This window comes from Podarcis bocagei, assembly GCF_964188305.1.
Source record: "Podarcis bocagei genome assembly, chromosome: 11".
Classification (NCBI taxonomy): domain Eukaryota; kingdom Metazoa; phylum Chordata; class Lepidosauria; order Squamata; family Lacertidae; genus Podarcis; species Podarcis bocagei.
In genome coordinates, this window is record NC_138136.1 from 39,226,708 (window position 1) to 39,241,477 (window position 14,770).

At 40.6% G+C, this 14,770-nt stretch overlaps 1 protein-coding gene across 13 annotated transcripts in view; it reads left to right on the forward strand.

The window, feature by feature from the left end:
* Positions 1–14,770, forward strand: part of ADAMTS6 (ADAM metallopeptidase with thrombospondin type 1 motif 6) — a 125,604-nt gene that overhangs the window by 81,048 nt on the left and 29,786 nt on the right. For 12 of the 13 annotated variants that reach the window (XR_014012840.1, XM_081212695.1, XM_081212694.1 and 9 more), the window contains 2 exons: positions 2,154–2,299; positions 8,183–8,246. Coding sequence is in view for 12 of the 13 variants with exons in the window: in XM_081212695.1 (XP_081068821.1) it covers positions 2,154–2,299; positions 8,183–8,246 (210 nt within the window). In the remaining variant the exon portion in view is untranslated. The remainder of the gene's footprint in view (positions 1–2,153; positions 2,300–8,182; positions 8,247–14,770) is intronic. The other variant, XM_081212696.1, reaches the window with a different exon arrangement.

Genomic DNA, 14,770 nt, shown 5'->3' on the forward strand with positions numbered 1-14,770 from the left:
CTGTACGCCGGCTCCCTCGGCCAATAAAGCGAGATGAGCGCCGCAACCCCAGAGTCGGCCACAACTGGACTTAATGGTCAGGGGTCCCTTTACCTTTACCTTACTCTTACATGTAGCTTCCAGTGGTCTCCCATGCAGCTTGCTGATCTGTGTTGCTCAGCTTCATAAAACATGAAAATGATTATATGAAGATGTATATTTGAGTTAAATGATCAGGAAGTCAACATGTCATTGTAATATCACTTCAGTGCTGTATAAATAATCCACTAAACATCCTGGCCTCTCACTAAATGGAAGCCATTGTTTCTGTTTTCTTATTGTGTTATTATTACCTCTATTTGAATTTAAACAAGTGGCTTCCCATATCAAAATGTTACCATATTCATAGCCAACCTGAATGAATACTTAACCATATCCAGCTAACTGATACCATGTCCAGTTCAGCCCTGCTAGTGCTCTTGTATCCAAATACTTTATAGTACCCAAACTAAAAGTAATTACAACATGCCATAAAAGTGGGTATTGGAAGTAGTTTCAGGTAATGTGGTTGAAAATAAAGGCTCAAGCTTCACTCGTTCATCTCAACATCATTCCCATTTTTCCTTGAGCCCTTAAAGTTTCTGGACTTGCACAGGTTGGAGAGTAAAATAAAGAAGGTTCTGCATTATATAGCTTCCACTTCAGCACACATTAATAGCTCTAACCTGACTGCTGCTGTGTTCTTTTTTCTTTTGTAAATTGTGCTCAGAACATGGGTAAGAAACTTCCTTTTTCAGTGCCATTAATAACGGTTGGATCTAGGCTAGCAATGCAGTTCTATGCGTAGTTACTCAGAAGTAATTACCAATGACACTTACTTCCTAATGTGTTTAGTATTACAGCCTAGTTCTCATTGAAATTCATATACAATTTTGTTCATTTAACCTAGTGTGGATCCAGCCCATGGTCAGTATTGCTTGACAGTACTGGTAGACACTGTGGTTTGCTCCAGATGTTGTTGGATTATAACTTCCAGTAGCCCAGCCAGGATGGCCAGTGGTCAGGGATTATGGAGGTTATAGTCCAACAATATCTGGAAGGTGCCACTTTGTCTACTCCAAGTTTAGATCAAGATTCTTGTATCAAGTTGGGTATTTTTATACACACACACACACACACACACACACACACACACACAGCCCAAATCTAACCCAGATTATTTATTAAAAGATAATGTGACATTGTTTTGTACCATATCTGTGATAAGGTAAAATTCATGTTCAAATTTTACTGGATATGGGCAAATGTCTCATTATTTTGATAGGATAAATGGTTTCATTTTCTGTAATATTCTTCTCTTATTTTCTACAGTGAAACAAGACATCCAAATTTGGGCTTAAATCAGGACTGTAGGGCTTGGTCTAATTTGATATGAAAAAAAATATTCCACTCAAGTTAAAGCACAATTTGTCTCAAACTAACTCAATGCCCTATCGTAAAAGAATAATAATAATCCAGGTTAAATGCTTTGCTGGTATCTGTCTTAAAATTTCAGTTCATATGTTCATTCAGTCTCTGAACAACTGGCTAGTCAGTAAGTTTAAATACTTTTTTCTTTGTTTCTAGTGTCTTGGCATTACTTTTATTATGTCTGCAGTGTAAGTGTAGATGAAATACTGCTTCAAATTCCTCTTCTATTGTAACATCATCTATACTTCAGTGTTTTTTTAAAGGAAAAGCAATAACCCTCATAAAAATTCCTAACTGGAGAATTTTCCATGTTGTGCTATTAAACCATTAGTTGAAATATAGGTGTGAGTTTGTTTCTTAAACACTCTTAAAAGTATACGTAATGTCTAAAGAACTGTTTCAGTAACTTGCAGTTTATTTAAATGAGAAATGGTAAGCTTGTGTATGAAAAGAAAAATGCTGTCTTGTTAAACTTTTATGTATGGTAGGGATTTATTATTCGGGCTAAGCCTAAAGATAAATAACAAATAGCACTTGCCTTCACCAATGACTAAACATGGCTAAAGAAATTTAAACCTCTGTATGTTATCTATACAAGAAATGCTGTTGCCTATAATTGGTCAGTTCCTGACCCATATATTTTTCTGTCCTGATAATCCTATCAGTTCAAAGCTAATTCTGTGTTTTCTATGAAATCTTTTCAGTGGTGTTATCAGGGAGAGTGCGTACCTTTTGGCACTTGGCCCCAGAGCATAGATGGGGGTTGGGGTCCCTGGTCAATATGGGGAGAGTGCAGCAGGACCTGCGGGGGAGGAGTCTCATCATCCGTAAGACACTGTGACAGTCCAGCGTAAGTAGCTAAAGTAAGCCAGAGCCAGCAAAAAAGGCATATTTGGAAATGTTTCAAAAGTGTGGTTTCACATGTTATCTGTAAAAACGTTTCAGTACCGTGCCAATACTTGTATTTAAAATAGCAGACAGGATCAGCTATCCTGGAGAAGCTTTGCAGACATACTTTCACATTTTTAAATATATGCATCAAGCACATGCTATACAAATAGATTCTATATTTAATATTTAGCAGGTAACTTTTGCTTCTCACAGCTTCCATTTATGGAAAACAAACAGTCAGTAAATTCTACTTATGGTAATTAAAAGTTTTTTCAGGTGTTCATTAGTTTTGCAAACTTACTAAAAATGCAAACTAAATATTAAGGTTTTGAATATTTGTCCCTACGAGACAATGGCCTAGTTTGCACACCACAGGAACAGGCTATTTGAGAACGTTTTAGCTGCTGGATGTGAAAGTAATCTATACAAAGTACCCTTTGGATTCTCATATCACTTTAAAGCCAACTGATTTAATGCAAAGTACGCAACAATTTCCACAGTGCTGATCTGCTGCTTCTTTTGCACCATGGACCAAACAAACCAGAGCCTGGCTTGTCATGGCCTCTGAACCCAGACTTGCAGTTTGTTTCCTCCAAACAAACCATGAGCAGTAAACAAAGAACCAACTTTGGTTATAGCTTGTGGTTTGTTAAAGGGGAAACAAATCACAATGCTGGGTTCATATGCAACAAGACGACTCTGGCTTATTTCCTCCATGGTGCACCAGGAGCATTGCAATGAACTTCTGAGCTTTGCGCACCAGTATGCTGCTCATTCATATTAAATCATAGTTTGTTTTAAACTATGGTTTAGTGTGATGTGTGAAAGAGGACAGTGATGCTTTCAGTAGATTACTTTCATATAAGCTAAATGTTTATCATTTTCTTTAATAGGGTTCCTGAAAAGCCCTTATTGTGTTGCCATTAATGTAGTGGCGAAACATTTTGATTTCATAGTTCTTAATTACGCAATCATCTTATTACTCTTAAGAGTTGTTCAGAGAACATTGTTGCCTGTATTCTGGTGTCACAGCTCCAAACTATTAGGTCATTTGTGTCCTCTCTATTCATAGCTTTGTCAGTTGCAAGCAAAGCTCTTAAAAGAGACCTTTTTTGGCTCAGAGCTCTGTATATACGCACACATGCACAATTGGTTGATTTCTGAGAACTGCAAAGTATGCTGAAAAACTGCTAAAAGCAAAACCATAGTAAAGGCTGCTGCTCTTCTCCAAACCTAACATTTTAACACTCTTTTTACTAGCCTGTGCTTCACAGGCAATTATAGAGAAGGACAAGAGACCTTAACTTTACAGTCCCAGCTCTACTACCATCCCCTCTCCAGCATTCAGCACTGCCCACTGAAATCAATTTATCTAACCTCTTCCTTCCTTTTTTGTCTACTGACAGAAGTATATTAAAAGAGTGTTGATGGCTCAGCTACATTCCATAAGGGAATTAAATTAAGAGAACACTGCAAGAGGACCCTTTACTCCCCTCTACCAAACATCAGATGACAGGTGTTTCAAAGTAGCTGCTGGACACTGCACTGCCTTTGAGGCCCTTTCAGATATTCTAAATGTCTTACACATAAACACTTGTGTAGGAAAATCATGAAGGTATACTAATCACAAATATGCACATGCATTAGAAAATTGAACATTGCTGTAAAAAAAAGCCTGCAACATTATATGGTTGTCAGAAAAACCATATGATAGATGGGGTTCACAGATTCTGAACATATAATTATGGGGGGGGGGACTTTACATGAGTCTAGCTTGAAACATGCCCCAACATCTTTATTAATAATAGTCTATTCTTCTTTGTCTTTCAGTGGGACTTCATGCTCACTTTGGCAGTTGCTTTCTTCACAAAGCCTTTTGTAGTAAAAATCATAAATACAGGATGACTCACTCTTGCAGTCAGGTTTAAGAAAGATATTGTCACAACTGGCTATCATTTTATGTAGGAAAGTAATATGTATATTGTTATACATATGACTGTCAAAAACTAAACCACAAGGCTGACTGAGCCTGTCTCCTCTCATTGGCATAAGTTGGACCTGTGGAAGCTCAGCAGTGGACCTCGAGGGGGTCTGTCTCCGTGCAGCCAGAGGCCCTTCTGGATTCATAACTGCCCTGCAGTCTTTTATATTATAACTTCTTCCCACATTGCTATGTTCGTATTTCCTTGCCGCTTAGTTTCTACTCCTTCACTGTTCCTAGTTAACCTGTGTTTGCATCTACTCGCTGCTGCTTTGTGCCTTTTTGCTCATAAACCCCCCCCTCACAAAAAAGAGCAGCATGAAACAGCTTGACTCACATAACACTACCTACTCCATCCTCCTCCAGTCATTCCCAAGCTCACACTCACGTGGAGAACTCACGTGAACTGACTGATTACAGACACGGCCAGCATTAATTCATCTGATTGCTCTAAATGGAAAAATTGCTGCAATAGTGGAATATCCATATCCATGACTAGAAAACTTTCACAATATGTTTCTCCATATGCATACATGCCCATGCTTGTGCAGCAACAACAGCCAAATAGCTACTTGCCCCAGGTGAAGAAGCAATACAGCTCAAAAAAGAGAAAATGGGAGGATGGAACAGCAAAAAGGAAAGGATGAATGGGGACATAGAGAAAGTAGAAATCTCCTGATGTTGATAGCCAACCAGGAAAAACAATGATGGACTCTTCAGAGAAATAACTTTGCTTTTAAAGAGGAAATGGAGCACTGTATCTGGGTGGAACATTACCCTATGTGACAGTCTGCGTTTTGTCCAGCCCACAAAGCTCTTGCATGCTGACCCATTATTGTATGAGCCATGACTTGGTTGCATATATAGCTTTTATACTATTGCTGGTTTGTTGTACAACCATTATTCCTGCTTTGGGTAGTTGTAATAGAAGGTGTGGACACAGCCTAGAGCTTTCTGGGATCCAGGTTTTGCAGTCTTTTATAACTGGACAAGTAAACATGTCATTGTGCTAGCACCAAATATGACAAGAAGTAGGGGCAAAGAGACCTGACGTAATTCAGGATGGAACCTTGGCAAATTTTCCAAAGTGCCTTATCTCTGCAACAGCAGTCATTCCCCAAGTTTTATGTTCTGCAGGAGCACAAGTTAGTTCTATGTTGAGTGACTTCTTGGATGGAGCCAACCTTTGCTACTGTGTTTCTGGGAGGATTGATGGATAACAAATGGAAAACACCATAAATCAGCAACAAATTAAGAATCAAATTCTGCTGATCATTTTTAAGTGTTGTATTGTTTTTTTTAATTGTATTACTTCTGCTGTATATTTTATACATATTCAGACAAATAAGCTTAAAGAGGTCAGGAATAAATTGAACAAAAATACAATACTGAGTAAATCCTGGATAGCCACAGTCTGAAATTTAATTCAAGACTGTTAGCTTCTCCCTAGGAGCTCTTTCCTCCTTCTGCTATGCTTCCTCACTATTGTAAAGTACCAGTTAAACTTGCTTGATATTCTCTGAATCTTCATATCCCAGTCTCTATTCTACCCAGCAACCTGCTTCCCCCCCCCCCCAGTTCCCTAATAATCCCTTCCACTAGATTTGTCCATATATGGAAAAATTGGGCAAACCAAAGTGTGTGCATTCTGAACATCTATAGCACCAAGGGCTGCAATACTTGACAGTACCTCGGTGATTTTTTAAAATCTTGAAATGAAACAAACTGTCTTTTACAAATCAGAGACATTCTGCTTGCGCAGTTTGGCAACAGACTATTTGACTATTACAAACCCTTGAAAATACAGTAGCAAATGGCAATTCATCAGGCTTTTTGGATTATAGCAGTTCTGTTTAAATTCATGTTCTCCACTCGAACTTTGTAATACCAACTATGTGCTGGGACATTTATATTTATCCATTAGTTTTGTTTTATTAATGTCCAGTAATAAGCAATTACACTTTCACAACCCTGCTTTAGGATTCCTTACATTTGTCTTCTAAAATGCAATATTGTCTGTGTTCAAGCTGTTACATAAATCCTTTAATGGGAGATTGGGCACTGCATCTTCCTCTATGCTTTGAAGAACTTAGATCTCTATACTTTTTATGGCATGGCTTTGCAAGGCAGCCTGGTCTTTATCTCATTGCTGAACTTTATAGGACTGGACATTCCTTTCTAATCTTCACCACTGCAGAGCCCCTGGATATTTGGCTTTCAGAGTAGTCTGACTGATTTCAGTGAATACACACTGGTGTAATTTATTCCACATCAGCTGCTTACATAATAATAGACTTTTCTACGGAACACCAGCATTCATAGGTACTGGAATATATGTGTTAAGGCATATCTCAAATGTTTTAATTCATATATAACATTTATATATTTAAAAACACAATGGTCAAAAGAATTATACTTCAGTCCAGCTAGAGTACTTCATTTTTCTCCTCTGTGCAAAGAAAACCACTCTAGGTGGGCAGGAACATGGTCTGTACCAATTTTTAACTTTGCATAGAAGAAAACAAGAAAGCTATTTTGCATAGTTGAGTGCTGTGCATATTTTCTGACCCTTTGGGTCTCAACTAATTTCATTTAACAACAATGGATACATTTAAATGCAGGAGAGCACTTTTGAATCCCATATGCTTAACTTCTTCATTGTAGTGAATAGGGCATAAAAGTGCAAATTGCCTGGATCCTGTCCATTATATTCAGCATTTTAAAATATTAAAATAAAATCACTTTATTTTAAGTAACAAAAACTCACAAAAATTGCATGTTACATGGTTTTGAGAATCATGTTTATCAGCAGATATTACAACCATGTGATACCTTGCTTGTGTGACCAGAAATGCCATATTATTTCATAACACTATATAACACATTAAGTAATAAATGGATGACAAAAGACCAGTCTGGATAATACTTGAGTCCTATTAAATCCTAGATAACTACTCCCCATCTAGTCATGTAATATCGCCCTGATTCTTTTCAAATATTAGTAGCAACGGAAAATAATAGAATTTTACAAACTCTCTTATAGTTAATCATATAAACGTATCGTTAATTTTGTTTATGTGTCCTCTGAAGTTTTCTAAGGCTGCAATCCTATATACACATACCAGAGAGCAAGTCCCATTGAACTTAGTGGGATTTATTTCTGAGCAAACATGTATAGGATTGCACTGTGAATTATTCAAGTGACATTTGCTTATAATATGTGTGTGTGTGTGCTTAGGATAATAGCCAAGATGAAGAACACTACCTTAAACACATACAATGATTAGCACTAGTATAGTGAGGTTTTTGAACAATTATTGTTGTCAAATTGAAATAATAATCAGGAACTCAGGTATTAGAGAATATCAACTTGACCCTAGTAATGAAAAGCAGTGTTTCCTTAATTTTGATTCATCTTAGTCTGATGCTAAAACTTCTGCACCAGCAAATAAGTGCTTAGATCTAGAAGTAATGATTTCCACTAACAGAGTGTTACAAATGCTGTGTCATGGTGGGTTTTTACTGGTGCTGCCTACTGATGCCAGAACAAATGTTTAGAACTTGAGTATTAATTTAAAACATTAGTAGAATATATAACTTGCCACATTTTTTCTGCTTTTGGTGGGAGTGATACAAAAATAGAAGAAATTGTGTTTTACCTTCCTTTTCTGCAGTGTAATTTTACAAATATATTTGCCAGCTGAGTTTGTATTAATGAAATCTGAAGTTTTTAAAAATATACAGTATCATCAATTTGTATTAGAAAAGAATTGTGGGGGGAAATGTCCTGTAGTGTGTAAATTTTTTATCATTGCTTACTTCATATGTACATATGCATAAACTGCATACAATTTTTTCCAGACCGTCAGGTGGAGGAAAATATTGCCTTGGAGAAAGGAAAAGATATCGGTCCTGTAATACTGATGTGAGTAATTCAAAGTTAAGCTAAAATCCAACAATCTTAGATGATGATGAGGAGAATTTATTTATTAAATTTGTATACAACCCCTCATCTGAAGATCTCAGGGTGGTATACAAGATAAAAAAAAACAACAATAGTCCCCCTCCTACAAACACATTTCAAAGGATATAGGGATATAGGGTGTTAATCAGCTAATGGTTGGGTTGAAGACAAATGTTTCTGCCTGGTGCCTAAAAGTGTATAAATAATGAAGACACCAGGTAAGCCTCCCTAGGATGAACATTTGACAGATGGGGAGCCACCACAGAAAAGGTCCATTCTCATATTGCCACCCTCTGGGCCTCTTGTGGAGGAGACTTACAGAGAAGAGCCTCCAATGATGAATCGGAGGGCCTGGGTTCATTAGGAGTAACGTATCTTGCCTTTGAGCAATATGTGGCCTCCTCATGCCCAATCAGAAACACATTTCAGATAAGACCAATGAGTCGTCTCCTTGTTTTCAACCTTATGCTGGTGGTGCACATATGCTGGTACAGGAATGAATTGACATATCCTCACTGCTACACTGGTGTAACTGGAGTTTTGCTAGCATTCCATAATTTCACTGTTGTAGTGGAGCTTCCACTATAGCTCTTCACATGATGTACCTCAAGGGTAGAATTTTACTCTTAGTGCTGCTTGATATTTCTATCTTCCACTTTTAAGCACGAAGGACTGGGAGACCAGGGTTCAAATTCCCACTCGGCCATGAAGCTTGTTATGTGACCTACGTCACTGAGTTGTTGTGATGAGAAAATAAAGAGGGAGGAGAACTATGTACACCACCTTCAGTTCCTTGAAGGAAAGCAGGATCAATCAGTTAAGAAGACAAAGTACATTCAGATAAACAGTTAAAAGCTGCAGTCATATCTAATACTGAAATACTGAGAGCAAGGTTTAGAGTATTCTTTAAATTAGGAAAGGCAGAAAACTGTAACAATTTTTCTCCATTGTGCTTTTTGCTGCATTTTACAGGTAGTATACATGAAGCTATCCATGAAGTTTTGATTATCAACAGTTCCCTTCAGAGATTGCATTCCCATTGTTACCTTTGGAGTAAAGGCTAAATTCCATTTACTATTATGAGAAAATGTGAAGGGAGGGAAAATAATATTTTTAATATAACACTCCTTTTAGATCTTAATATAGTTAACATTCTATCATATCAAAATATATTAATAATTATCTTCTTAACAGTGCCTCATCTGCATTTCATTTTTAATAGGTACGCATGTTTTGAATTAGTGTAATGTCATGAGGGGATGCACAAATGTTCTGACATTCAGCAATTTAAGTCCTACTGTAACATAAGTGGTGATTAAAAACTGTAGTCATTGATTGTAAATTTATTAACATGGCTTTAATGAAACACAAAGTTGCTGAGATAGACCCATTTTCAGGATTTATGACAGACCTTATTACTCATCACTCTTTGAAGCAAAAGACATGGGAAGGGAGAGACATTTGATTAATGTGTGAATTAAAAGGCCACAAGTTTTGTGTGCTTGTCATTATTTTAATGAAGAATGTGATGCTTACACCCACTGACATTTGTAGGGGTTTCTTGTGTCAGCATTCACTATTCCTTTTGTAATTTAAAAAGTATTACTCCCTAAAGTTCTTATTATTCCTAAACAAAAATCTCAGCATTTTTACTTCAAACAACAGCTAATTTTCCTTCTCTTCCCTTTGACCCTTTTAATCCTTTGGAAAAAGCATCGACAACTCCAACACATTCTTCAACAAAATCCTTCAGACATTGTTTGGCCTTTGATGGATAACATGTTTCCTAATATTAAAATTGAGGGAATAAGATTAAACCTAATCTGTAAAACCTGGAAACAAGAAGTAGCAACAACTTCCAGCTTTACCAGTTATCTCATATTGTAAGCTGGTTTGCATATACTGTAACTCTTAACTAGAGCTTTCCAAACTGTATGTCGTGACATGTTATTGTGTCGGCTGCAGTGTGTAGGTGTGTCACGTAAATGCTCCCCATGCTCCTCCTAAGGCTGGAAAGGGTTAGTTTAACCCAGGGGTCGGCAAGGCTTACCTGCCTGGACCGGTTCACTGCCGCAGAGGCCCCTCTGTGGGCCAGATCCCGTGAGTGTGTGCGCTCGCGATTTCCAACGTCTGTGTCTGTGTGCAGAGGTGATTTCTGGCACTGCTCGGTGAGTCCCTGCACCGTTCTGCGCCAGTTTAGTGCAGTGCGCGGGGACTCGCCAAGTGGGCAGCTCAGTTCAGGAGCGGCTTGTGGGCCAGTCAGATGACCCCCATGGGCCACTTGTGGCCCATGGGGCTTAGGTTGCTGACCCCTGGTTTAACCTTTGGTTTGCTAGTAAAACTGAATTACTGTGTCACGAAATGATGCGTGCCAACATGAAAAGCTCTGCTCTAAACCATAGTTCAGCACTGTGCCTGCAAGCTCACACTCTCCTCCTTTAACTCTCCTCATGCACATCTGAGAGAAGGGTTTGGCTAGCATTTACTTTTCGTTACATATAACCCAGGCTTGTTATGTATTAAGCAGAATTTTTTGGCTTAATAGAAACTCTGGTCAGTTTCAAATCTGGACACCCACTGAGATTCATCTACTGTAATAGTGGGGTCAAGATTTCAGTGGATGCAAGCGATTTTATACTCAAAATGCTTTGCAAACAAGTCACAATGAGCTACTGCTGGTTCTGTCACCTCTTTTGGCCAGAATGTAAGAGGCCCCACAGAGTTTGTAGGGCAGCAGTTGAAGAAGGAGCAAAAAGGGTTTTCTTGTGTGTGTGTGTTTCTTGTGGCTGATTAGCTGTTTTCCCTGTGTAAAGGTCAGAGGGGGCAGGGTTTCTGTTGAGGCAGGGGATTAGCTGTGGGAGGAGCTTATCAGAGTTTGTGGGGCAGCAGTTGAAGAAGGAGCAAAAAGGGTTTTCTTGTGTGTGTGTGTGTTTCTTGTGGCTGATTAGCTGTTTTCCCTGTGTAAAGGTCAGAGGGGGCAGGGTTTCTGTTGAGGCAGGGGATTAGCTGTGGGAGGAGCTTATCAGAGTTTGTAGGGCAGCAGTTGAAGAAGGAGCAAAAAGGGTTTTCTTGTGTGTGTGTGTTTCTTGTGGCTGATTAGCTGTTTTCCCTGTGTAAAGGTCAGAGGGGGCAGGGTTTCTGTTGAGGCAGGGGATTAGCTGTGGGAGGAGCTTATCAGAGTTTGTAGGGCAGCAGTTGAAGAAGGAGCAAAAAGGGTTTTCTTGTGTGTGTGTGTGTTTCTTGTGGCTGATTAGCTGTTTTCCCTGTGTAAAGGTCAGAGGGGGCAGGGTTTCTGTTGAGGCAGGGGATTAGCTGTGGGAGGAGCTTATCAGAGTTTGTAGGGCAGCAGTTGAAGAAGGAGCAAAAAGGGTTTTCTTGTGTGTGTGTGTGTTTCTTGTGGCTGATTACCTGTTTTCCCTGTGTAAAGGTCAGAGGGGGCAGGGTTTCTGTTGAGGCAGGGGATTAGCTGTGGGAGGAGCTTATCAGAGTTTGTAGGGCAGCAGTTGAAGAAGGAGCAAAAAGGGTTTTCTTGTGTGTGTGTGTTTCTTGTGGCTGATTAGCTGTTTTCCCTGTGTAAAGGTCAGAGGGGGCAGGGTTTCTGTTGAGGCAGGGGATTAGCTGTGGGAGGAGCTTATCAGAGTTTGTAGGGCAGCAGTTGAAGAAGGAGCAAAAAGGGTTTTCTTGTGTGTGTGTGTTTCTTGTGGCTGATTAGCTGTTTTCCCTGTGTAAAGGTCAGAGGGGGCAGGGTTTCTGTTGAGGCAGGGGATTAGCTGTGGGAGGAGCTTATCAGAGTTTGTAGGGCAGCAGTTGAAGAAGGAGCAAAAAGGGTTTTCTTGTGTGTGTGTGTTTCTTGTGGCTGATTAGCTGTTTTCCCTGTGTAAAGGTCAGAGGGGGCAGGGTTTCTGTTGAGGCAGGGGATTAGCTGTGGGAGGAGCTTATCAGAGTTTGTAGGGCAGCAGTTGAAGAAGGAGCAAAAAGGGTTTTCTTGTGTGTGTGTGTGTGTGTGTGTGTTTCTTGTGGCTGATTACCTGTTTTCCCTGTGTAAAGGTCAGAGGGGGCAGGGTTTCTGTTGAGGCAGGGGATTAGCTGTGGGAGGAGCTTATCAGAGTTTGTAGGGCAGCAGTTGAAGAAGGAGCAAAAAGGGTTTTCTTGTGTGTGTGTGTGTTTCTTGTGGCTGATTAGCTGTTTTCCCTGTGTAAAGGTCAGAGGGGGCAGGGTTTCTGTTGAGGCAGGGGATTAGCTGTGGGAGGAGCTTATCAGAGTTTGTAGGGCAGCAGTTGAAGAAGGAGCAAAAAGGGTTTTCTTGTGTGTGTGTGTGTTTCTTGTGGCTGATTACCTGTTTTCCCTGTGTAAAGGTCAGAGGGGGCAGGGTTTCTGTTGAGGCAGGGGATTAGCTGTGGGAGGAGCTTATCAGAGTTTGTAGGGCAGCAGTTGAAGAAGGAGCAAAAAGGGTTTTCTTGTGTGTGTGTGTGTTTCTTGTGGCTGATTAGCTGTTTTCCCTGTGTAAAGGTCAGAGGGGGCAGGGTTTCTGTTGAGGCAGGGGATTAGCTGTGGGAGGAGCTTATCAGAGTTTGTAGGGCAGCAGTTGAAGAAGGAGCAAAAAGGGTTTTCTTGTGTGTGTGTGTGTTTCTTGTGGCTGATTAGCTGTTTTCCCTGTGTAAAGGTCAGAGGGGGCAGGGTTTCTGTTGAGGCAGGGGATTAGCTGTGGGAGGAGCTTATCAGAGTTTGTAGGGCAGCAGTTGAAGAAGGAGCAAAAAGGGTTTTCTTGTGTGTGTGTGTTTCTTGTGGCTGATTAGCTGTTTTCCCTGTGTAAAGGTCAGAGGGGGCAGGGTTTCTGTTGAGGCAGGGGATTAGCTGTGGGAGGAGCTTATCAGAGTTTGTAGGGCAGCAGTTGAAGAAGGAGTTTGTAGGGCAGCAGTTGAAGAAGGCGCGCGCAGTTATATCCATCTTTTAGATTTAGGGGAGCTAGTCTCAAACGTTTGTTGGGGGAGACCTAGGTTTTTTTTTTGTGGGCGAAGTTATTTGTCCTGTCTTCAAGCTTTTTATGATGGAGGACCTCTGTAGCCACCCCCAACAACACGATCTCAAGATGGAAGGGGAGGGAACAGCTGCAGTCGCCTGCGATTCCTGCGCAATGTTTGCCATCTTGCCAAAGGTTGCAGGCAGCTTCACCTGCAGCAATTGCATGTTGATTGCCCTTTTAAAAGACAAAGTCCAGCAACTGGAGGAACGTGTAGCTACGCTCCAAAGAATTAGAGAGCTGGAGCTCTTCTTGGAAGCAACAGAGCACACCGTCCCCACCAAGGAGGAGACAGGGGACTCCCCTGAGAAGGAGGCTAGTTCATCAACACAGGAGCCAGATATATGGAGAAACGTGACTCAAAGAAGTAGGAGGCCCAGGGTTCACTCTGATTGTTTAGAAATACACAATCGCTTTGAGGTCCTCTCCCCTAGCATGGAAGACGAAGAGCAGACTCCATTTGAGGATCTCTCCCTCATTACAGTCGATCAGGTATATGAAGACGAGCAGCAAAGTCAGTCCTCAGGGAATGTGCAGGCGACCTTGGAACGGACAGCTCACGGAAGAACCCCGACCAAACCCAAGAGGAGGCGTGTAGTGGTGATAGGGGATTCCCTACTGAGGGGAACAGAAGCAGTGATCTGTGGGCCTGACAAGATGTCTCGGGAAGTGTGCTGTCTCCCCGGGGCTAAGATCCAAGATGTAACTGAACGACTGCAAGGAATCATAAAACCCACTGACAAATACCCCTTCCTCTTGGTTCATGTGGGAACCAATGACACTGCAAGCAATAGCCTCCAGAAGATCAAAAGAGACTACGAGGCTCTCGGCAGGAAATTGAAGCAACTAAATGCACAAATTGTCATCTCGTCTGTCCTCCCAGTTGAACGACGTGGCCCAGGGAGAGAGGGGAAAATAGTGGAAGTGAACAGCTGGCTTCGCAAATGGTGTAAACAGGAACGGTTTGGATTCTTAGATCACGGACTGCAGTTTCTTGAAGATGGACTTCTGGCAAGTGATGGGCTGCACCTCACAACGGTTGGGAGGAATGTTTTTGCCAAAAATCTCAGAAACCTCATCAGGAGGGCTTTAAACTGACTAATGTGGGGGAGGGAGACAGTGCTCCTGAAGGTAGGAGTCTATCAATTAATGAAGATGATCATCCAAATGTCATAGACCAAATGGAGCAAACAGCACGCAGACCTAGTGGTGGGAGGAAAAAATCCTTAAATAAGAGACACGGGGGAATGATTAATGGACTTCAATGTCTGTACACTAATGCGCAAAGCATGGGAAATAAACAAGATGAGCTTGAGCTCTTGGTACAGCAAACTAAATATGACATAATAGGCATCACTGAAACCTGGTGGGATAAGTCCCACGATTGGAATGTAATAATGGGGGGATACAATCTATTTCAGAGAAACAGACCAGACAAGAAAGGAGGAGGAGTGGCGTTATATGT